At 44.6% G+C, this 24,451-nt stretch overlaps 1 protein-coding gene across 1 annotated transcript in view; it reads left to right on the top strand.

The window, feature by feature from the left end:
- The window catches only part of tsnare1 (t-SNARE domain containing 1), an 807,948-nt gene extending 784,071 nt beyond the window's left edge, over positions 1 to 23,877 (top strand). The window contains exons 11-12 of the mRNA XM_033019937.1: positions 14,097 to 14,213; positions 23,655 to 23,877. Coding sequence (XP_032875828.1) covers positions 14,097 to 14,192 — 96 coding nt within the window. The 3' untranslated portion in view covers positions 14,193 to 14,213; positions 23,655 to 23,877. The remainder of the gene's footprint in view (positions 1 to 14,096; positions 14,214 to 23,654) is intronic.
- Positions 23,878 to 24,451: the final 574 nt, after the last annotated feature.

The following is a 24,451-nucleotide window of genomic DNA, read 5'->3' as shown; positions in this document are numbered from 1 at the left end:
GACTTGGTGGGCTGTAGGGCACGTTTCCACACTGTATCTCTAAGCGCTAAAATTAAACATTAAATAAATTAATTATATAGGGTTTTTTTGCACTATATTGCTTTTTGATTTATCAAACTATTTTAATTTATATAATCTATTGAATTCTGTATTTACAAAAGTGTTATGCTGCTGCAAGTATGAATGTAATTGTTCCGTTTTGCGACATATGACAATAAAACATTGATGTCTCTTGAAATTTGTCTCTGAGCAAAGTCGGTGGCAAAATAAAAGAAACCCACTATATCATGCAGCATTGTTTTATCCTGCATGTAATAGAGGATTGATTCACTGTTATTGTACAAAGGGCAAAATTGTGAAATGTTAAATATATATGCCTTGGTTAAATATATATATATTCAAAAACTATTAATAAGAAATTTCTAAGTATGGCACTGGATAAAGTTGGCAAAACTAAAGACAACTATTTGACTCAAGTTACTGCCACTTTCTCAAAGTCTAGTCCCGTGCATGCTTCATTTGTAACCTTGCAGTTCTTTTCTTCTAAGAGCTCATCCAAACCCATTAGTCATGATTGATTAAATCACTTCCCTGTCAGATGAAACCTCCTCTCGGCTGTTAACATGCTACAGTGACTGGTTTAGTCGATGGGGATGAGGGTTAGTATTCAGGATATGTTGATTACACAAAATAATCTATCCATTCTTGCCAAATGATGCAGCATCTGTTCCTAGATATGATCCTATTGTTTGGAAATTGCCGTATTTGATGAAGGTAAATGTCAGAGTTGATATGAATGCCAAAGACTCCTTATCCAATTAACATTCATTGTATTTTTATTTTCATGTGATGTGGTACACTGGCTGCATCAACAATCTTCTTCAAAATGCTGCATTGGTTGTCCATCACTCATGGGCATTCACTTTTATCCCTGTGTTGTCTATGTTGATGAATTGTACTTCTATTTTGGCTCTACAGTTAACCTACAGGTGTGGAATTGTGTACTATCAAAAGAAACCTAGCATGCAAAGACCATGAGAGCCAAAGATTCCAGTCCTGTTATGGCAAAGGTAGAATCATTTGGCACACAGATATGAGTCTGGTTGGCAACCGGAGAGTTGAGTTCCCAGAAGGCTGATCATTTCTGTTGGGCTGAGATATATTTGTTTAATGCAATTTTCTTAAATGTGGTTAAATCAACAGAAATGGTTATGGAATTTTAAGCCTGAAGTTGCTTAAAATTCAGGAGGGCTAGCAAACTGGATTGAAAATTGGCTTTATGGGAGGAAGGTTGATCTTTGGACTTTATGCCTGTGACTAATTGAGTGCCTCTGGAATCGGTGCTGGGTCCATGGCTGTGTGGTTTATATCAACAATTTGGATGAGATTGTGGAAGGCATGATTAGTAGGTTTGCAGATGGCACTGAAGTAGGTGGTATTGTAGATGGCGAAAATAGATATCAAACATTACAACATGTTCTTGAGCAGTTGGTCCAGGAGGCTGAGGAATTTAATACAGTTTCATGCAGATAGGTGCGAGGTGATGCATTTATCAAAATCAAAAATTGCAGGGCCTTCATGGTGAATGGAAAGGTCGTGGGGAGTGTTTTAGAGTAGAGGGATCTTAGGAGTGCAGGTACATAGTTCCTTGAAATTGGCATCACCGCTAGGTAGGGTGGTCATGAAGAATTTTGGTACATTGGCCTTCATCAGTAAGTGTATTGAGTATAAAAGTTGGGATGTTATATTCTACAAGTTTTTGGTGAAACCGCGTTTGGAGTATTGTGTTCAATTTTGATCACCCTGCTCTAGGGATCATGTTGATAAGCTGGAAAGAGTGTAGAGAAGATTTGAGATTGTTGACAGGATTTGAGGACCTGAGCTGTCGGGAGAGGCTGGGCAGGCTAGAACTTTATTTCTTGGAGCACATGAGACTGAGGTGATCTTGGAGATGGAAACGATCATGAGGAGAATAGATAGGGTCAACACAGAGTCTGTTACCTATAGAGTTAGGGAATTAAGAACATAGGTTTAGGTGTGGGGGGGAAAATTCATACTTCCAAGAGGCAAGCTTTTCACACAAAGGGTGGTGGGATAATACATCGAGCTGCCAGAGGAGGTAGTTGAGGCTGGTATTATAACAATATATAAAAGACTAGATCAAATGGGACCCGTTGGGTCCCTGTCACACAAGAGGGCCAGTCCCTGAACGCAATATTCCACCTCTCACCAATAGCCCCCAACTGCGCAGGCGTGGCTGGCTCCTCCTCCCCTCCCCCACTCCCTCGCTCAGCTCTCCGTCCCTCTCCTTTCCCCTACCCTCAGTCACCCTCCTGCCCTCCATAACTCCTCTCCCCTCCCTACCCCCCTTGACATCATTGTGAGGTGGAAGCTGCTGTGTTTTTTTAAAACAGTTTTTTAATGTAAATGAGATCCCATTGTGATGTCATTGTTGGTGGAACACTGCTGACCAAAGATCCTATAGCGGAGCAAGATAGACCACTCCTGCTAAATGCAATGGGCTGACGTATAGTACGCAACGGAGCGGAACCTGGGCCTTTTTTTCATCCATTTCAGTATCCCAAAACCGACTTTGTAAATAACACTCGGCGTAGTGGGGGAACAGTTTGTGTGTGTGATATAGGGTTAGATTCATAATTCTGTTCATTCATAATTCTGTTAAACTCTGTTAAAGATTAATATGGTTACAAATTATGATTCTGTTAATTGTCTTTTTTTAATGTTTTTTTAAAAAGCTCATGCGCTGTGTTTGAGTTGATTTTTGTATTACTCTTGCACTCTGTAATTCATCTAATCACACTGTTCACAACTGCGCTATTTGGAAAATAATAACAAAATGAAGATTCCAGTTGCTCTACTCTTGGAATCTTGGAATGTTCCTTAATGTTTTTGTGTCTATGGAATTGTTTTTCAACAATAAAATGGGTCTAGTCTTCCCAATAGCCAGAGAGTGAAATGAAATCTGTCTGTAATGGTGGGGTTATCTAATGAAGTATTTAACAAAATAAATTTTGGTTTGAGCAAGTTTAAAAAACGATGTATAACTTAAGGATGGTTTTATTCAGCGACCATACAACTGATTAGATTGTGTAGGAAAGAACACACATACACACATATATGTTTAAGAAGGAACTGCAGATGACGGAAAATCTACACAGGATTTGAGGACCTGAGCTGTCGGGAGAGTCTGGGCAGGCTAGAACTTTATTCCTTGGAGCACATGAGACTGAGGTGATCTTGGAGGTGGAAACGATCATGAGGAGAATAGATTGGGTCATCACAGAGTTTGTTACCTAGTTAGGGAATCAAGAACCAGCACTTTTGTCTACACACATATATAAATGTGATATAGATGTATATAATCATATAACACACACATATATATTTCTACAGATTTGTATATACAGGTGCACAACCTTTTATCCGAAAGCCTTGGGACCGGACACTTTTCGTAATTCAGAATTTGTCGGTCTTCGGAATGGAATTTTTTTAGCGTAGATTTTAATGGCTGGCTCAGTGGTAGAGTGCTCGGCTCATATCCGCAAGGTCGCGAGTTTGCGCCTTGATCCCGGCAGTTACTCGGTCGCGAGTTTGAGTCTTCAATGTCGTTTTTTCTTGCAGAATAAATGTCTGTATGAAATGCAGTGTGTTGAATGAATTCCTGAATTTGTAAATGTGCCCGCAGCATTGAATCACCTCTCGCACTCATGTCACCCTAGCGGGGCTACATGCCCTTAAGCGGCCTAGCTTGGGGATTCTTGAATCCCCGAGCTAGGTCGCGAGTTTGCGCCTCGATCCTGGCAGTTACTCGGTCGCGAGTTTGTCTTCAATGTAGTTTTTTCTTGCAGAATAAATGTTTGTATGAAATGCAGTGTAGGAGAGGTGTACTGACTGTGTGGGCAGAACTTTGGAAGTGATTGCCCACCAGTCTAAAACGCCGCTGTGTCTCCCTGTCCCTGGGATAGCAGGGGGCGATCAAACAGCACAATACCCCACTCCGCCTCCAACTCCAGAGGAATCCGCTCCCCGATGGGCTGCTACGGCGACAGGTGGCAGTTCGCCCACAGCCCGAGCTTCGCCCCCTCATCTGCCACCCCAAGAACAAGACGTACCTTGCACACCATCAGCTTCTGCCCCTACGTGTTCCTCTGGAGTTGGAGCGGGGCTGGCTGGAGTTGCTGCTGGCTGTGGGTCTCTGGGATCTCCGTGCTTGCAGTGGACCTGGGGGTCGGTGTCCCGTTGGTCCTGACGTCTCCGGCCACCCCCCTGGACTGGAGCTGAGACTGGGAACTGTACCGCCCTTGCCCCCTCCCTCTGCAACTGCAAACAACCCCACTCTCCTGCAAGGGCGGTACAGTTCCCGGAGGATGGCAGGTGGCCGGAGACGTCAGGACCAACAGGAACCCGCTCCCCGATGGGCCCCTACGACGCCCCGAGCTGCGCCCCGTCATCCGCAACCCAGGTTCCTCTGTAGTTGGAGCGGGGCTGGGCTGGGCTGCTGTTGGCTGTGGGTCTCTGGGTTCTCCGTGCTTGCTGTGGGCCCGGGGGTCGGTGTCCCGTTGGTCCGGACGTCTCCGGTGACTGGCACTGATCCTGCTGGCATCGCCGATGTGAAGAGAGTGCAAAGCCCCCGCACCGGTGCAATGAGCGGGGAGCTGGAGAGGGGAGGGAAGGGGTCACACACATGGCCGGGAAGCAGAGGGGTGTAGGTGGGGTGAAATTGAAGGATATTGTCAATTATTAACCCTCCCGCGCAATATACCCTCACCTTCTCTTTTATGAATGGGGATATAGTTCCCCTTTCTTCGAGGACCGACCGGAGGTTCCGCTGTCACCTCTGCGGGCCGCCCTCGGTGAATGTTTTCAAGGACCTTTCTTCAAGGACCGAAAAAATGGCCGCTATTCGGAGGTTTTCGTTATTTGGATCTTCGGATAAAAGGTTGTGCACCTGTATAATGATAAACTTTATTTCGGACACAAGGCCCAGACAAGGGGCAACATTACATAAAAATACATTGCAGCCTCCCCGCAACTTTACCCTGGCGTCCAGGCCATGCTGATCCGGGCCAGACATCACACACGCTGTGGAAGGAACATAGGCATCTTTTTTGCTTTTTATTGTGAGGCAGAGAGGAAGAAAGAAAATGAGGAGAAGATTTTTACCCAAGATCTTTGATTTTTACGAGGATGTTTCCGTAACCGGCTTCTGATTCTGCACTAGTATCCATGGCGGACACAGATGGCGGAGACGGAAGCCGGTTACGGAAATTGGCCTGAAATTTACCCATGAATCTTCCCATGACCGTACCATGTCTTTTTTCGTCGAGTGGTCTATCTTGCGTGCTATAGGATCTTTGCTGCTGACGGGCAGTTTATGTAAATGTGATCCCATTGTGACATCATACGCTGCTAACAGCCAGTGCAGATGGAAGATATTTTTGTCAAAGTGGTTTTTGTGAGGTTTAAAATGTGAATAACATGTAAAATATACTATCAATCTGAACGAATCTTGATATAACACATCACAGGACTATTGTGAGTAACGTGGGCCAAAAATTGTAGCACTATTCTGTACCATTTTGGCGTAGTCTCAGGATCAGACTCACAGAAACACAAACAATTCACGGTCAAATTAACAAACAAGATGAGAGTTTTAGTAATCTATCTATACTATTACTAAAACTCTCATCTTGACCACTTCCGGTCTGCGTTGTAATTACATTTGCGCAAAAACGATTCCCCATATTGCTACGATTGTTCGCCACTTTACTCACCATTCTCCTCTGCTGCAAGTTAAATACGTTTTGTTCTGATCGGTGAAATAGTACAAAAGTTATGAAGGTTTAAAAATCGTAAAACCGGCCCCTTCCGGAACCCGCTGTCAATAACGCGGCGAGGGGAATAAAAAGCTGAAGGGGCGCAGTTTTATTAGCAGCTTGCGGAGAGTTTGCAGCTCGCGGAAAGTCAGCGGCTCGGGGAGAGTTTGCGGCTCGCGGAGAGTCAGCGGCTCGCGGAGAGTCAGCGGCTCATGGAGAGTCAGCGGCTTGCGGAGAGTCAGCAGCTCATGGACTGCTTCTGCGGCGACCAGCACGACCATCCTGAAGATGCTGAGTTGAACCGGAAGCCTCTGAGTGAAGCTGGAGTGGGTCTGGGATCTCTGCGTGAGGCCGAAAGCTGAAGGTGCGGGGTGAGCAGAGTGCAAGCCCCCACCCTCTCCACACCCCCCTTTCCCCACACATCCCCTTTCCCCACACATCCCCTTTCCCCAAACACCCCCTTTCCCCACACACCCCCTTTCCCCACACCCTCTTCCCCCACACCTCTGAACTGCAAAATACTATTATTATTTGTTATTTACACTATATTTGTTATTTATTGAACTTTTTTTCCCCATTATATACAATGTTTAAATATTCACATATTCTATTGTTCTGCAGCAAGTAAGAATTTCATTGTCCAGTCCGGGACATATGACAATAAAACACTCTTGACTTGACTCTTGAACCCCCCCCCACACCAGACCGCTCCTCCACCACCCCACCTCCCTCCCATCCCCTCAACCCCCCTCCCCAGACCACCTTTCCCCACCCCGCAATCTCCCCACTGCCCTCCTCTCCCACTCCCTACCTCCCACATTGCCCTCCTCCTCTCCATTCCCCCAGCTCCCCCAGTCTTTTTTTCCTCACCTACTCCACTTTCCACCCTCTCCCTCCCTACCAGCCCCTCTTTCTCAATCCCCCATACTCTCTCCTCACCTCCCCAGGATCTCGAGGGTCCCACTCCTCCCCCTCCTTGTGGGACAGGATCCTTGGCGCGGCCTTTCCCCGCTCCTGGACTCCGCCGCATGGGCCCGGAGCAGCAGCAGTGCTGCCGCCACCACCCATAGTCCCAGCCCCAGCCTCGGTGCCAAGGCCGGGGGATCGGAGCAGCAGTAAAATGGAAGGAAACTTACGAATGGAGCCGTTGTGTCCATGAGGCAAGGAGTGCCACTGCTCGCAGACCCAGCCACAGCCCCAGTGTCAATGCCCCGGATCCCCGCAGGACCAGAGCAGCAATAAAATGGAAGGAAAGTTACCCATGGAGCCGTTATGTCCATGAGGCGAGGAAAAAAAGATGGTGGTCTGAAATAGTGCAAAGCCCACGCTGAGGTCCCGTGGGGTGTCCTTTGTGATGCCAGTCAAGTAAAGGTGGCAAGAGGGGGTGGGGCTAGTGAGGGCGCTGTTTAAATTTTTTTAAGTTTAAAATGTGAATAACTTGTAAAATATAACATTAATCTGAACGAAACTTGATACACCAGACCACAGGACAATTGTGAGTAAGGTGGTGCAAAAATTGTAATGCTATTGTGTACAATTTTGGCATAGTTCAGAGATCTCATGCACACACTGGCAGACAGACACAGACACACACATACACATACACACACACACACACACACACACACACACACACACACACACACACACACACACACACACACACACACACACACACACACACACACACACACGCACACACAGTAACTGACAAGATGAGAGTTTTAGTTATATAGTGCAGACCCGTTGGGACTGTACACCCAACGTTCGGTTGTGGGGGGGGGGGGGGAGGCGACACGCAGTGGCACACACACTAACTATCCCCCCCCCCCCGCACTCACGCTAATTATATTATATTAATATTATTAATTTGCTCCTTTTATCCCATAACCACCCTATCTACTGACGCATAGTCCCCAACTTGCAGTCACATCTAGAGAGGGGGGGGAGGGGGGCGGGCGGGGGTAGAGAGTGAGGGCAGAGAGAGAAGGGGCAGAGACAGAGACACAGAGAGAGGGGCAAGAGGGATAGGGGGGTGGAGAGGAGGATAAGAGGGTGGGTGAGGTGGGGGAGGAGGGGAGGAGATAGAGAGGGTGAGAGTGAGGGGGAGAGAGAGGGGATGCTGAGAGGGGGGTGAGGTGGGGAGCAAGGAGGGGGAGGGAGGGTGGAGGGAAGAGGGTAGGGGGTGTGGAGGGGAGGGGGTTTAGGGGAGGAATGGTGGGGGAGAGGATGGAGGGGAGAAAAAGAGGGGAGAGAGAGAGGGGGGGACGGGGGGAGAGGAGAGGGGGGAAGAGGAGAGGGGGGGAGGAGAGGGGGGGGAGAGGAGATAGAGGGGGGGAGAGGAGATAGAGGGGGGGAGAGGAGATAGAGGGGGGGAGAGGAGATAGAGGGGGGGAGAGGAGATAGAGGGGGGAGAGGAGATAGAGGGGGGGAGAGGAGATAGAGGGGGGGAGAGGAGATAGAGGGGGGAGAGGAGATAGAGGGGGGAGAGGAGATAGAGGGGGGAGAGGAGATAGAGGGGGGGAGAGGAGATAGAGGGGGGGAGAGGAGATAGAGGGGGGGAGAGGAGATAGAGGGGGGGAGATGAGATAGAGGGGGGGGAGAGGAGATAGAGGGGGTAGAGGAGATAGAGGGGGGGAGAGGAGATAGAGGGGGAGAGAGGAGATAGGGGGGGAGAGGAGATAGGGGGGGGAGAGGAGGGGGGGGAAGAGGAGAGGGGGGGAAGAGGAGAACCTAAAAAAACATTTTAGAACCAAAAAAGACACATTCTGCAAGCATTGTAGAACCAAAAGAGACACTTTTTGCAAACATTTTAGAACCAATAAACACTTTTTGCAAACATTTTAGAACCAATAGACACATTCTGCAAGCGTTTTAGAACCACTAAGGACACTTACATTTGAGTAGACTTGTGTTCAGTGTTATTCACAACTCAGAGAAACGTGACCCTCTGCCTTCCTCCAGCTTGCAGACACTGATTGAGGCACACCACATCCTGGTGTTATAGTCCCTCCCCCCTGCCGCCAGCAGGGGCAGCAGAGAGAATGGGGAATTTTGTAAAATCATTAATATCTCTGTTATTTTTCATCGACGGGGAAAATCCTCGGCACACATGCGGCGGAGGGGGGCTCTGAGCGAGGTGGCCAAAAATGACGGCCGTAGGTGGCGGCGTTCTCTCGGAAATCGCAGCACAGATGGCCAATACCGGTCAAGAACAGACTTTTAGTAATATAGATATAGATTGATAATTGGACTGATACATGGATAGGAAAGGTTTAGGGACTTGGGTCAAACAGGCAAATAGGACTATTGTAGATGAAGCACCTTGATCGGCATGGGCAAGTTGTGACTAAGGGCCTGTTTCCATGCGATATGACTCTGCTTGCTTTGTGTAAATTGAACTATATTTTCACTGGTTTATAGAAGCATCAGTCTGAAACTTACCCATCCTTCAAAAGTGTTTAATTCCCCAGAGTAAATTTATATTTGGGGCATTTCACAGCATCTTAAAAGTTTATGCAATATATGCTATACAGGTGCACAACCTTTTATCCGAAAGCCTTGGGACCAGACACTTTTCGTAATTCAGAATTTGTCGGTCTTCGGAATGGAATTTTTTTAGCGTAGATTTTAATGGCTGGCTCAGTGGTAGAGTGCTCGGCTCATATCCGCAAGGTCGCGAGTTTGCGCCTTGATCCCGGCAGTAAACTCGGTCGCGAGTTTGAGCCTTCAATGTAGTTTTTTCTTGCAGAATAAATGTTTGTATGAAATGCAGTGTAGGAGAGGTGTACTGACTGTGTGGGCAGAACTTTGGAAGTGATTGCCCACCAGTCTAAAAAGCCGCTGTGTCTCCCTGTCCCTGGGATAACAGGGGGCGATCAAACAGCACAATACCTCCCTCCCCCTCCAACTCCAGAGGAATCCGCTCCCTAATGGGCCGCTACGGCGACAAGTGGCAGTATGCCCACAGCCCGAGCTGCGCCCCCTCATCCGCCACCCCAAGAACAAGACGTACCTTGCACACCATCAGCTTCTGCCCCTACGTGTTCCTCTGGAGTTGGAGCGGGGCTGGGCTGGAGTTGCTGCTGGCTGTGGGTCTCTGGGATCTCCGTGCTTGCAGTGGGCCTGGGGGTCGGTGTCCCGTTGCTCCTGACGTCTCCGGCCACCCCCCTGGACTGGAGCTGAGACTGGAAACTGTACCGCCCTTGCCCCCTCCCTCTGCAACTGCAAACAACCCCATTCTCCTGCAAGGGCGGTACGGTTCCCGGAGGATGGCAGGTGGCCGGAGACGTCAAGACCAACAGGAACCCGCTCCCCGATGGGCCCCTACGACGCCCCGAGCTGCGCCCCGTCATCCGCAACCCAGGTTCCTCTGTAGTTGGAGCGGGGCTGGGCTGGACTGCTGTTGGCTGTGGGTCTCTGGGATCTCCGTGCTTGCAGTGGGCCTGGGGGTCGGTGTCCCGTTGGTCCTGACGTCTCCGGTGACAGTGCAAAGCCCCCGCGCCGGTGCAATGGGCGGGGAGCTGGAGAGGGGAGGGAAGGGGTCACACACATGGCCGGGAAGCAGAGGGGTGTAGGTGGGGTGAAACTGATGCGAGCGACAATCTGCTGCTGCCTGCCCCGCTGAGTTAAAAAGTTCCCACGCAAGACTCACGAAACACTGTGTATCGTGAGTCTACCGTGGGAACTTTTTAACTCAGCGGGCAGGCAGCAGCATATTGTCAATTATTAACCCTCCCGCGCAATATACCCTCACCTTCTCTTTTATGAATGGGGATTTAGTTCCCCTTTCTTCGAGGACCGACCGGAGGTTCCGCTGTCACCTCTGCGGGCCGCCCTCGGTGAACGTTTTCAAGGACCTTTCTTCAAGGACCGAAAAAATGGCCGCTATTCGGAGGTTTTCGTTATTTGGATCTTCGGATAAAAGGTTGTGCACCTGTATTAATGTATTATTTTAAGATATGATCTACAGACATGGTGAAACTAATTTTCTATATCAGGATAATTACATTTCTGCACCAGCTTCCACATTGAACTTTAACAATTTATTGGCACAAGATAGTATTTTTTTTATAATCATGTACAGAATTTAGATGTAACTATCTCTGGTTTTCCTTGAGAGTGTAATGAAAAGTTTTCTTGAAAAACTACTGCAGTTATTGTGCCTCAGTGCTATTATGAAGGGAGCTCCAAGATTTTGATCCAGTAACAATAAGGCATAGGTAATATATTTCAAAGTCAAGGTACTGCTTGCAAAGAGGATTTGAAGATGCTAATGGTTGCCTGTGTATGCTGTCTTTGTTCGTCTTGATGGTAGAGAACACAGCTTGGCTAGGTACTGTTCGATTCTGACTATGGTGCTGTGTGTATGGAGTGTGTACATTCTCCCCATGACTGTATAGGTTTCCTACAGGTGTTCTTGGTTTCTCGACAGTCATTTGAACAGGCAATGCTTAAATGAATGCAGACATATTGTGGACAATTTGGAGTAGTGTACATGGGCAATACACTCAGCATGGACATCATAGGCTGGACCTGTAACTCTATAACAACCCCAGGCATAGTGAAGATGTGAACAGTTTGCTGACTGGAAAACAAAATCTTAGTTTTTGACTTCCATGCCATTGTTGACTGATATATGGGAACATTCTCCAAATGTGGCCAGCTACTCATGAAAAAAACGTCCTAGGGCTCTTGTAAATTTATCTTATTATTGTTGACCTGGACTTTGTGCCTATTTTAATTCTGGGTACAGCAACAATTTTACTTCTGGAAAGGACATTTGTGAGGAGAGGTGCAGGCATAATCGTTTGTGCTTCACAATAAAAGCACAGGATGCTGCTTGTCACTGCATGACCCTTCCAAAGCTTGCTGCCTTTCATTTGGCACTACCTAAAGCCAAAAGATATTCTGCCAGTTCTATCCCAAAACGATTAATTAATCAAATCCTTATGTGGAATGTGCGTTGAAGCAATGAATAAACTTATTATTTTTTCCAAATTGAAATTATGACAAGTCACGACCAAATATGCAATCTTGCGAGCCCAAGAATTTAAGATTTATATTCGTTTTTTTCTGATCTCCTGGGGTGCTTAATAATAATCCAGCTTAATGGGAAAAACATTTGTTAACAGGCTATGTTCAACTTCTGCTGTAGTGAGATTGCAGCCAGAGCTGCAATGTTAATTCCCAGCTACTGATAAGAATGTTTCAATTTTGACACTGTGCTGCTCACCCATGGCTCATCACATTTGTGCCCTGTGCCATCTGAATAGGCACAAATTTAATACCGTTCGAGTCCTCTGATGGCTTTATTGCGATCCTAAGTTGAATGTACCAGCATTATCATTCCTATACATAAATATGGGCCTTATTCATAAATGTAAATGCTTCACTATGTGTTTTACTGAAATAGCTTAAATAGGCCATAGTTTATTTCTTTATGTTACGTGCCATTTATTGTTTATATTTGAATCTGATAGCAATAATTCTTAAGGAAGGTCATAAAATAGCGATACCTCAAAGTGTACGAGCAAGTCAGCCTGGACATTTCTTGACCTTTATCCCGAAATGTAAACTTTTTCTTTTTATCTAAATCCAAGGACTAAAACTTCTCTGGATACAAATTCTTGTTCTGTTGACCAAAATATAAAATGAAAAGGAAGCTCTACAAAGTAATCTGTAGCACAACTATAGGGTGGCATGGTGTCACAGCGGTAGAGTTGCTCCCTTACAGCGTTTCCAGAGACCCTGGTTCGATCTCGACTGTGCTGTCTGTGCAGTTTGTACGATCTTCGGTTTATTCCCACACTCCAAAGACATACTTGTATGCAGGTAAATTGGCTTGGTATAAGTGTAAATTGGCCTTAGTGTGTGTAGAATAGTGTCAATGTGCGTGGGTCGGTGCAGACTCAACTAAACTAAAAAAAATGGCATTTCTCCATTGAAATGCTTTTTTTTCCAAAACAAGGTATTGGATTTTGCAGTTTCAATGAGGATAAAAATGCAAATGATTTCAAAATGGAAAAAAAAGTTTGTGTGTTTATAGTATTGGAGATTCAACTATAATTCCATGCATATGTTTTATAACCATATAACCATATAACAATTACAGCACGGAAACAGGCCATCTCGACCCTTCTAGTCCATGCCGAACACGTATTCTCCCCTAGTCCCATAATCCTGCGCTCAGACCATAACCCTCCATTCCTTTCCTGTCCATATAACTATCCAATTTATTTTTAAATGATAAAAACGAACCTGCCTCCACCACCTTCACTTGAAGCTCATTCCACACAGCCACCACTCTCTGAGTAAAGAAGGTCCCCCTCGTGTTACCCCTAAACTTCTGTCCCTTAATTCTCAAGTCATGTCCCATTGTTTGAATCTTCCCTACTCTCAGTGGGAAAAGCTTATCCACGTCAACTCTGTCTATCCCTCTCATCATTTTAAAGACCTCTATCAAGTCCCCCCTTAGCCTTCTGCGCTCCAAAGAATAAAGCCCTAACTTGTTCAACCTTTCTCTGTAACTTAGTTGCTGAAACCCAGGCAACATTCTAGTAAATCTCCTCTGTACTCTCTCTATTTTGTTGACATCCTTCCTATAATTAGGCGACCAAAATTGTACACCATACTCCAGAATTGGCCTCACCAATGCCTTGTACAATTTTAACATTACATCCCAACTGTTTTAGTCTTTATTGTTCTGCTTGAAAAATAATGTTCGGTTAAAAATTGTGTTTTTCACCTGGTTTGCCATATGTAAATACTCCTCTGCGATTAACTGTTAAGCACTTTTGGTAACATCACTTTTGTTTGTGCCTGGGATCTCATTGATCGGATGCCCCACAGCTTCCGACAGCAAAAAAGAGAAAAGCAATGCTATTGTGATCAGCAGTCTGTGGGTTACTGTAAGGTGAATGCTGTTCTCTCACTACTGAATGCAAAGATCTGGTTGCTAATTGAAAGTGGTACATCCAATTTTAAAAGAGGATTAAAATCTTTTGAGATTTATAGACCTTCCCATAGATTCTTATGGTTCCACATGAATTTTCTAACAGTCTGAGCCTTGAACTTAATGGGAAATTGTGTTGAAATGTTTTGATGTGTGACTGACAATTTGACTGCCACCTGGTTTATAAAGGTGATCTCTGATAGCCAGCATTGAAAACTACACCTGTGACTTTTCTCAAACGTTACTAAAAGTGGGTAGGCATCTCTGTACCAAATACTATCATTTGTTTCTTTGATTTCTTCCAGAGAAGAGCTCGGAAAATGAAATGCTGCTTCATTCTAACTGCTGTAATAATATTGGCTGTCATCATCATCATTATTGTGGTGTCAGTAAAGCATTGAACTTTGGACATCAAACTCCAGGTAAGGATTTTGTTTAGTTTCATTTAGAGTCGTGGAAACAGGTCCTTCGGCCCACCGAGTCCACACTGGCCAACAGTCACCTATATCCTAGTTCTATGTTATCCCAGTTTTGCATCCTACACACAAGGGGAAATTTACAGGTCAATTTAACTACAAACCTGTACCTTGTGTTTTCACATTGTGTTATTGATTTTTTATTTATTTTTTATTTTTTCGTCTTTGGATTTAATTCTGTTTTTAATTTGTGTTTTGGTGATGTCTTTATTATTTATTTTATTCCGATTTTATGTTTTATTATTCTTGTTAATCTCTGTAAGGTGTCCTTGAGATTTGTGAAAGGCGCCCAAAAATAACCTTTGGAATGGGTGAAGAGCGACAGGAGAAAACACACACGGTCTCAGGGATAACGTACAAACTCCGTACAGACAGCAATCGTAATCAGAATTTAACCCGTATCTCTGGCACTGTAAGACAGCAACTGTATCGCTGTGCCATTGTGCCATTGACTTTGGAGCTTTCCAATTGCAGCCTAGGTTGAGTGATTCTGCAATGAAGGGAAATGAGCAGAGATCCTTTCCATAGAATATCAGAATTGTAAAGTGTGTTGTTCATGAATTACACTTGATCAAATGTGGAGCAGACCTTCCAGTTTTTGTTTTAGACTTTAGAGGTACAGTGCGGGAACAGGCCCCAACCCAATTCAAACATTATCATGCGCTATATTTTTTAATAAAAGCATATAAATATAAACTGACAACACTGTTACAAAACATAAATTTACTTAACATTTAACATATACAAATTAATTTGCAGCAGATCCTCTCCAGTGAAATGAATAGTTTCTATACTTTAGATTTTAGAGATACAGCATGGAAACAGGCCCTTCAACCCACTGAATCCGCGCTGAGCAATGATCACTTCATACACCAGCACTATCCTATGCACTAAGGACAATTTACAATGGGGGTTTTTAACCAAAGCCAATTACCCAGAGCACCCAGGGAAAACCCATACAGTCACTGGGAGAACGTACAAACTCCGTACAGAGTGAACTGTGAAGAGGTTACAGGTTGTTAGGAGGTTGCAGAGTGACCTGGACAGGTTGAGTGAGTGGGCAGATGCATGGCAGATGCAGTATAATATAGATAAATGTGAGGTTATCCACTTTGGTGGCAAAAACTAGGGGGCAGATTATTATCCCAATGGGGTAAGGCGGAGGTACAGTGAGACCTGGGTGGCCTTGTACACCAGTCACTGAAAGTTGGCATGCAGGTATAGCAGGCAGTGAAGAAAGCTAATGGAATGTTGGCTTTCATAACAAGAGGATTTCAGTATAGGAGTAGAGAGGTTCTTCTGCAGTTGTTTAGGGCTTTGGTAAGACCACATCTGGAGTATTGCGTACAGTTTTGGTCTCCTATTTTGAGGAAGGACATCCTTGTGATTGAGGCAGTGCAGCGTAGGTTCACGAGATTGATCGCTGGGATGGCGGGACTCTGTCATATGAGGAAAGATTGAAAAGACTAGGCTTGTATTCACTGCAGTTTAGAAGGATGAGGGGAATGTTATAGAAACATATAAAATTATAAAAGGACTGGACAAGCTAGATGCAGGAAAAATGTTCCCAATGTTGGGCAAGACCAGAACCAGTGGTCACAGTCTTAGAATAACGGGGAGGCCATTTAAGACTGAGGTGAGAAAAAACTTTTTCACCCAGAGAGTTGTGCATTTGTGGAATTCCCTGCCACAGAGGGTAGTGGAGGCCAAGTCACTGGATGGATTTAAGAGAGAGTTAGATCGAGCTCTAGGGGGCTAGTGGAATCAAGGGATATGGGGAGAAGGCAGGCGTGGGTTATTGATTGGGGATGATCAGCCATGATCACAATAAATGGCGGTGCTGGCTCAAAGGGCCGAATGGCCTCCTCCTGCACCCATTTTCCATGTTTCTATATTTCTATATAATTGAGAAGCACAGTAACAGTTGTACAGGGCCCTAGTGAGACCACACCTGGAGTATTGTGTGCAGTTTTGGTCTCCACATTTAAGGAAGGACATTCGTGCTATTGAGGGAGTGCAGTAGGTTCACAAGGTTAATTCCTGGGATGGCGGGACTGTCATATGCTGAGAGAATGGAGCAGCTGGGCTTGTTTAGAAGGATGAGAGGGGATCGTATTGAAACATATAAGATTATTAAGGGTTTGGACACGCTAGAGGCAGGAAACATGTTCCGATGTTGGGGGAGTCCAGAAACAGGGGACAGTCTAAGAATAAGGGGTAAGTCATTTAGAACGGAGATGAGGAAACACTTTTTCACACAGAGAGTTGTGAGTCTGTGGAATTCTCTGCCTCAGAGGGCGGTGGAGGCCGGTTCTCTGAATACGTTCAAGAGAGGGCTATATAGGGCTCTTAAAGATAGTGGAGTCAGGGGATATGGGGAGAAGGCAGAAACGGGGTACTGATTGTGGATGATCAGCCATGATCACATTGAATTTTGGTGCGAGCTTGAAGGGCAGAGTGGCCTACTCCTGCACCTATTGTCTATTGCCTATAATGTGTACCACATATTTTGCAAATAAGGTAATTGAGGTAACAGTCTAATATCTTGCAATCATAGCGTAAAAATTATGAAAAATTATGATGATCAGCCATGATCATATTGAATGGCTGGCTCGAAGGGCCGAATGGCCTACTCCTGCACCTATTTTTCTGTGTTTCTATTTTCTATGCTTCTATGCAAAATTACTGAGCTGTTTTGTTCCTAAATTTACACCAAACGCTATCTTGATAATGTGAGGTGATGCATTAAGGAAGGTCTGATAAGGATAAGACTTACAACATGAATGGCAGGTCCCTATGCTCATGTGAGACTCGGAGAGACTTTGGTGCGCATGTCCATAGATCTCAAAAGGTGGCTGGTAAAATGATGATGAAGACATGCGGGATGCTGGCCTTCATTAGCTGGAATATTGCATATAAGACGTGGATGGTACTGATACAATGTTCTAAGTCTTTGGTTAAGCCACTGCAGGAGTATAATGTGTAGCTCTGGTCGCCACATGGGGGAGCAGACCTGATAGAAGTGCACAAATTTATGGGAGGCATAGATAAGGTGGATAGTGAGGACCGTTTCCCCATAACAGTAACGCTTGTATCAGGTGAAACTAATTTAAGTTGAGTTGTAAGAGGGTTAGAAAGAATCTGAGGATTTTTTTTCATTCAGACGGTTGGTTCCAATATTGAACACACTGGTCTATGAGTAGATATTCTCCCAACATTTTAAAAGTATCTGTGCAAGTACTCAAAAGGCACAGTAGACTTTTGGCAAATGGGATTAGTATGGATCAGTCGGCATGAACTTTATGGGCTAAAGGACATGTTTCTGTGCTCCAGCCTTTCTAATGCCTGCTCAGAGCAACTGTCTCAAAGACAAAGACCGGCACATTGGCACAGCTAGTAGAGCTGTACATCGCCAGACACCCAAGTTCAATCCTGACGTTGGCTGCCATCTGTATGGAGTTTGTATGTTCTCCCCGTGACCGTGTGTGCTTTCTCCAAGTGCTCCAGTTTCCTCCCACATTGCAAAGGCGTACACGTTTCTAGGTTAATTGGTTTCAGTAAACAGTTGTAAATTGTCTCTGGTGTGTAGGATGGTGTTAGTGTATGAGGTTTGCTGCTCGGCGCGCCGAAGGGCCTATTTCTCTGTATCTCTCAACTAAAGATTTAAGCAGTGGACATTAAAAGCTGATCATGGAACATAGAAACATAGAAAATAAGTGCAGGAGTAGGCCATTCGGCCCTTCAAGCCAGCACTGCCATTCAATATGATCATGGCTGATCATCCAGAATCAGAACCCTGTTCCTGCTTTCTACCCATATCCCTTGATTCCATTACCCCTAAGAGCTATATCAAACTATCTCTTGATGGACTTCTCAGACCCATAACCAAAACTAAATAACCCAGCCATTTAGCCCAATAGCTGCTGAGAAGACATCCTATCTAATTTGACTAATCCAATTTGGTGTGAATCTAAAATGTGCATTTCAATAGCCAACAACTCTCTGTATATTCAATACACATACATTTCATTTTTACATTTTTAAGATTGGGAAGTAAATGTTTAACCTCATATCATTTAACCTGTCTCTAAATGATCCTCAGTCCTGTCCCAATAGGAAACTGTTTCATGGATTTGAAATATCAATGACAGGATTGTACTAAAGGACAACATATGAAAAATAATTCATTCCTTTTACAATTCCATGGTAAAAATTTAAATATATTATGAACCATTAGTACCTGCAATTGCTGACACGTTCAGGGGGGAAGAAATCACTTTTGATGTACATTTACTATATAATAGAATATGGCACCATACCACCCATGGTATTCCATATTATTCCATGTAATCTCAGAAGACTGATATATCTAATGTTTGACAACGTGTCAGCTATTCACCATGTATTTACTGGAAAGTGCATGTGAATGTTGAACTCAGTTTTCAGGTACTTGTTCAGCCAAACTGCAGGATTTTTCGTGGTTGTAAATAAAGAGAGAAATAACTAGTATGCATACTCTCTCCTCCCATCATTGCAACAGGTGAAAACGGTTTCATTTGTATGGGCTGTTAAGAAGTGAAAAAAAATCAAAATCATATTCACACGAATCAGGCAATCAAACATGAGCATTATGTATCATTAAAAAAAAATGGTGCGAGAGTGTGACAATATTTTGGCAGCAGCAAAACAGGTGAAGATCAAATATAGTTATTTTTTAAATTGTGATAAACGACACAAATCAGTGCTGTAACAGACAGGTTGTGAGATTTAAATGCATTAGAGCTATTGTACTCTTCTGATGGCAACGGAGTTCCTGAAGACAGTGGCATACATTAACAATGTAACAATGTGGCTGGAATACCCCCCACCCACCCCCACTCCCCAGCATCCTGTTGGCCAATGTTTCTAGAAAATAAGAATCAGGACTTAAGGCCAAGCTTGCCTTACGAAGGAGCAAGAAAGAATGCTGTGTATTGTGTTTCACAGAGACATGGCTCACCCCCAATTCTCCAGACTCAGCCGACCTGCCAAAGGTTTGTCATCCATCACACATTCTGCGTCATTGGGAAAGGGGAGTTGCGGTGCTGTCTGCCTCGTGGTAAACAGAGCAGTCTTGTCCAATTTCTGCTCCCTGCATGGCGAGTATTTAGCAATGAGGTCTGTCATTTCTACCTCCTTAAGGGCCTGTCCCACGAGCATGCGACTACATGCGGCAAGCGTGACCTAACATGGTCGCTTGAGCCGTGCGGCCTCGCGGGGCCGGTCCCACTTCGATCGCCGGAGCCGTATGGAGTTGTGCGGAGCTGGTCCCGACATCGCGCGGGGCTCCGAAAAACTGACACTGTCCAAAGATTCCGTGTGGCAACGGCCTGCCGGCCCGCAGCCGCATTGAAGCTGTACGCACCGCCTCGATGCAGCGTCTTGACGCCGTACGCCTTCACTCGAACTTCACGTCAACTCGTATGGGATCACTCGACCTCCGCACGGCCCCCCGCTTCCGGTTTCGTCGCGCTCGCATGCTGGTGGGACAGGCCCTGTACAGGGATCACTCGACCTCCGCACGGCCCCCGCATCCGGTTTCGTCGCGCTCGCATGCTGGTGGGACAGGCCCTGTACAGGGATCACTCGACCTCCGCACGGCCCCCGCTTCCGGTTTGGTCGCGCTTGCCGCATGCAGTCACATGCTCGTGGGACAGGCCCTTTAGGAAATTCATCTCCGTCCTCAGGGCTGCTGTCTACATCAATCAATATCAATTAATATTTATTACATGTCATTTGAACCTCAGTGAGGCTCCAACGAAACTCCGTTTCCACAGCCATACAAAGACAATATCCTACAGACATACACACAATTCAATTTACAAAAACATCCATCACAGTGAACCCACTGTGATGGAAGGCAAAGTCTTTTCTCTCCCCTGTTTTCCATTTCTCTCCCGATGTCCAAGCCCCAGGCGGGCGATGATAAGTCCCACGGCCATTTTAGGCCGCGAGGGCGATGTACGGCCCCGCTCCGAGTCGTTCCAACCCCGCGACTTGGGCTAGAGAAGTCGCATTGCGGGAGCTCCGGAAAGCGGTCTCTCCACCCGGACCCGCGAGCTCCCGATGCCCCGACAGTCCACCGGACCTGCGGCTGCAGCTGGAGCCTCCAAGTTACGTGGTCGGGCCGCAGCAGCGATTCACCACGGCTCCCCACGCTCTGAGGCCGGCCAGCCCCACGATGGTAAGTCCGCAGCTCCACAGGCTCCGTGACTGGAGCCCCCAGGTCGTTCAGGCTGGAGGCCGCTCCACGGTGCTAGGCCCCAATGACAACTGAGACCCGACAGGAAAAAGTTCGGGTCTCACGTACAGGGAAGAGATTTTTAAAAGTTTCCCCCTTCCCCCCCCGCCCCCCACATATACACAGTTAAAAAAACTATTAAAAAACACAAACAACTACATTTAACTAGGCAAAAAATAAAAAAAGACAGACAGGCTGTAGGGGCCGCTGCAACAGGTGAGTCGCGCCACCACTTTTCACGTCCAGGCAGACGTTTGGCCAGCACTGAAGGAGCTGCACACTGTGGACAACAAACATCAGTCTGTACACCCTGATGGTTTTCCTATCGTAGTCAGGGACATTAACAAGACTAGTTTGAAGAAGTCACTTCCTAAGTGCCATATGCACATTTCCTACAGCACCAGAGGATCAAATACTCTCAACCATTGCTAATTCATCATCGAAGATGCCCCATCACTCCATCCCTCACTTTGGAAAATCAAATCACCTGACTGTACTCCTTCTTCATGCATATAAACTGCAACTGAAGAGCACAACTTAGAGATAAAGTGAATTAAATATAATTAAACACGTTTGACTTGAATTGATGAAATTACCCACAAAGTCAATGCTTCCAAGTACTTTTCCTTAAAGATTATCATCAGTTTAATTTAAAGAAGAATGTCATTAAAGGTTTTCTTAAGACGTGTTGGACCTTTCTAATACCAAAAGCTTTATGTTGGACTGACTTTAGCACTGAAGTCTTAATTGTCTACTTTCCAAGGACTTGAGGGCATAGCTGACAGAATATGATTTTCAAATCTGATTTGAAGCATGTTTGCATTAATCCTTGAAATTGCAACATTACACTGAACTGAGAAAAATGTTTACGCCACATGTATTATGTCAAATTGTTCAGTAGTGGTGGTATCGTGCTAGATTTTTTTTTTTTTTTTTTAATTTATTTAATTCTTTATTTCGAGCAGAATAAAAGAATAAAAAGCAAGTGTGAAACAGCATACAAAAAAACAAAACAAGAATATTTATAAAGTGACATAAATAATATCTATAAATAAATGAAATCGTATGTGTCCGAAAAGGAGCAGGAAGAAGCCAAAGCTTATTAATTCCCACCCCTTATTCAACTGCTTATAATTATCTTATACAAATTTAGCAGCTATATGTACACCATATGTACACCAACAGCTACATGTACACCAAATTATTCACATTTATACACTAATCAAAGATTCAAAGGAGGACCATGCTAGTATTGATACTAAAAACCGTACCAACATGGATAAAATTTCCAGTTAATTAAGGATCATCACTTATTTTAGCCCCTATTTCTGGTTTAGCTAAATTGTGCAGTCATCTCCTTGCTGCCATGTAACCAAAGCACTGTTTAGAAGGGACTGAAACTTCCAAATTTGAAGTTTGATCTGACAAACAGAACATCTGCTAATTATATTATTGCACATAATTTTGCAGAGAAAACTACAGTTAACAGGTTTTTTTCTGATTGAAAAGGCTTTGTGGTGGATTATGGTGTCGATGTGAACCTGGTTGACATGGATGGAACTTCTTGCAAGGCAAATAAAGCTGAGCGAATGTTGATCATACAGAGAAAATATCCCAAAGACCAATATCTATCCAGTGAATTACATGAGCACATATGCAATAAAAAAACATGAAATTCATACTCAATCACTGCTGCCTGGGATACCGTTCTTGTAAAATGCCACATAGACCATCAAGCAACTCCATATGCACAAAGCCATTTGAGATAAATGTTACTGACTCCATTACTGACTCCCAGGAAACTACATGAAGCAAACAAGATTATTTAGAACCTTAGGTACACAAAAATGCTGGAGAAACTCAGCGGGTGCAGCAGCATCTATGGAGCGAAGGAAATAGGCAACGTTTCAGGCCGAAACCCTCCTTCAGACTTGGTGAAGTCATGGTGAAGAAGGGTTTCGGCCAGAAACGTTGCCTATTTCCTTCGCTCCATAGATGCTGCTGCACCCGCTGAGTTTCTCCAGCATTTTTGTGTACCTTCGATTTTCCAGCATCTGCAGTTCCTTCTTAAACAATTATTTAGAACCTTGATGTCCTACGTGACAATGAGATATGTGACTATGCCTTGTGCTTTTTACGGTTCCATAATATCATCTCACTCTCCGCTGTGCAGCTGAATAACTGCTGAAATTATTGTCATGTCAATGCCACTGTTAGACTTGATTAATCCCATGTACCCCTGGACGATTTCCCTCACTTGCCGCACATAAATTTGAGTTAAGCAAAATTTAGTTTTCCCATGGCCTGTCCCATTGTTGCTTTCAAATCTTTCCACAATTTCAGACCTCACTGTTCTCCTGCCATCCAAGAATAGCACAACTCAATAATTCTAGCCTCGTGCGAAAGGTATATTTTAATTGTTGCAACACTGATGCTACCCAGTCAATTGTTGAGACATTGGGATCTGAAACCTGTAACCTTCCTATGTACAGGTCCACCACTGATTTTTGGGCACCCTTGGTTCCAGTGCGAAACCTACATCCCTTGAGAGATTTTAAATATATACATTTCTGTCTATGGTACATGAAATTGCTCTTTCTATAACTCCATAGAAAAAAAAATATTTTCCTGCTTTTGACTATATTTTCCACAAGATTCTTGTTTTCCTCTCGCTTTCTTTTGTTCTCCCCAATTTTCCCCACTTAGTATTGGATGAAGCTGCTATTTTGTTTTTAACAACAACAATCAGCTTTATTCATCACATTGCACATAAAGTGCAAGTGAAATGAATTTGCCAGCAGCGGTACAATGATAAAGAACACACAAAAACACACTTGGTGAAATCAGTGGTCTTTTCAGTGAAAAAAATGAACTTTATCTCATCTCCACATCTCCTGACAACAGTAGCAGAAGTTTGAATATCCAAAAGCAAAAATGAAAATGGATGTAAAAAATGAAATCTAAAAGCTGCTCATTTTCATAGAATTGTATTCGGTTCCAGGTTCTCCCGGGAAATTGGAATCCCGCATTGTAAGGAATAATAAAGATAATAAAGAATTGAGTTTGTAGAATTGTAATTTATCTGTATGCCTCTGTTTTATTTTCAGGGTTTTCCAATCACAGAAAGAGAATAAGTCAAATGGAATAATGCTTGACCCCGCAATCATTCTCCCATTGTCAATGTGTGAGCAGATAATACAGATTCCTGGTGGCAGACAAGTTTACACTAATCAGCTTCACGAAGTGCAAGTAATATCAGATCAAGTCTTAACAGCCATTTTTTTAAAATTAAATAATGTAATAGTAATAAAGTTTAAAGTTGCTATCCTTTTTGGTGGTCTTTGTTATTTTATTTTTTATCAAGAATGTAATTGTCATTTAGGTCTATGCACACATGTCAAACTTTCCATGTGGTTCAAGTAAGTAGAATTTGATGATGAGAATAATGATAAGATAAGCCTGTAGAGCTGCTGTCTCACACGGCCAGGGATGCAGGTTTGCACATAATCTCTGGTTTCAGTTATTAGTTTTAGAGATGCAACATGGAAACAGCTGGCATGGCATGGTAGCGCAGCGGTAGAGTTGCTGCCTTACAGCGCCAGAGAACCGGGTTCAATCCAGATTACGAGTGCAGTCTGTATGGAGTTTGTACGTTCTCCGCTTGACCTGCATGGGTTTTCTCCGAGATTGTCGGTTTCCTACCACACTCAAAAGACGTACAAGTTTGTAGGTTAATTGGCTTGGTATGAATAAACAATTGCACCGTATGTGTGTGTGCAGGACACTGTTACTGTGGACCAAAGGTCTCGGAAAAAACCCATGCAGGTCATGGGGAGAACGTACAAACTCCATACAGACAGCACCTGTAATCTGGATCGAACCCGGGTGTCTGGCGCTGTAAGGC

The sequence above is a fragment of the Amblyraja radiata genome, chromosome 4, assembly GCF_010909765.2.
Source record: "Amblyraja radiata isolate CabotCenter1 chromosome 4, sAmbRad1.1.pri, whole genome shotgun sequence".
In the NCBI taxonomy this organism is placed as follows: Eukaryota; Metazoa; Chordata; class Chondrichthyes; order Rajiformes; family Rajidae; genus Amblyraja; species Amblyraja radiata.
Note: the sequence above shows the minus strand (reverse complement) of the source record. Positions and strands in the feature narration are given on the sequence as shown.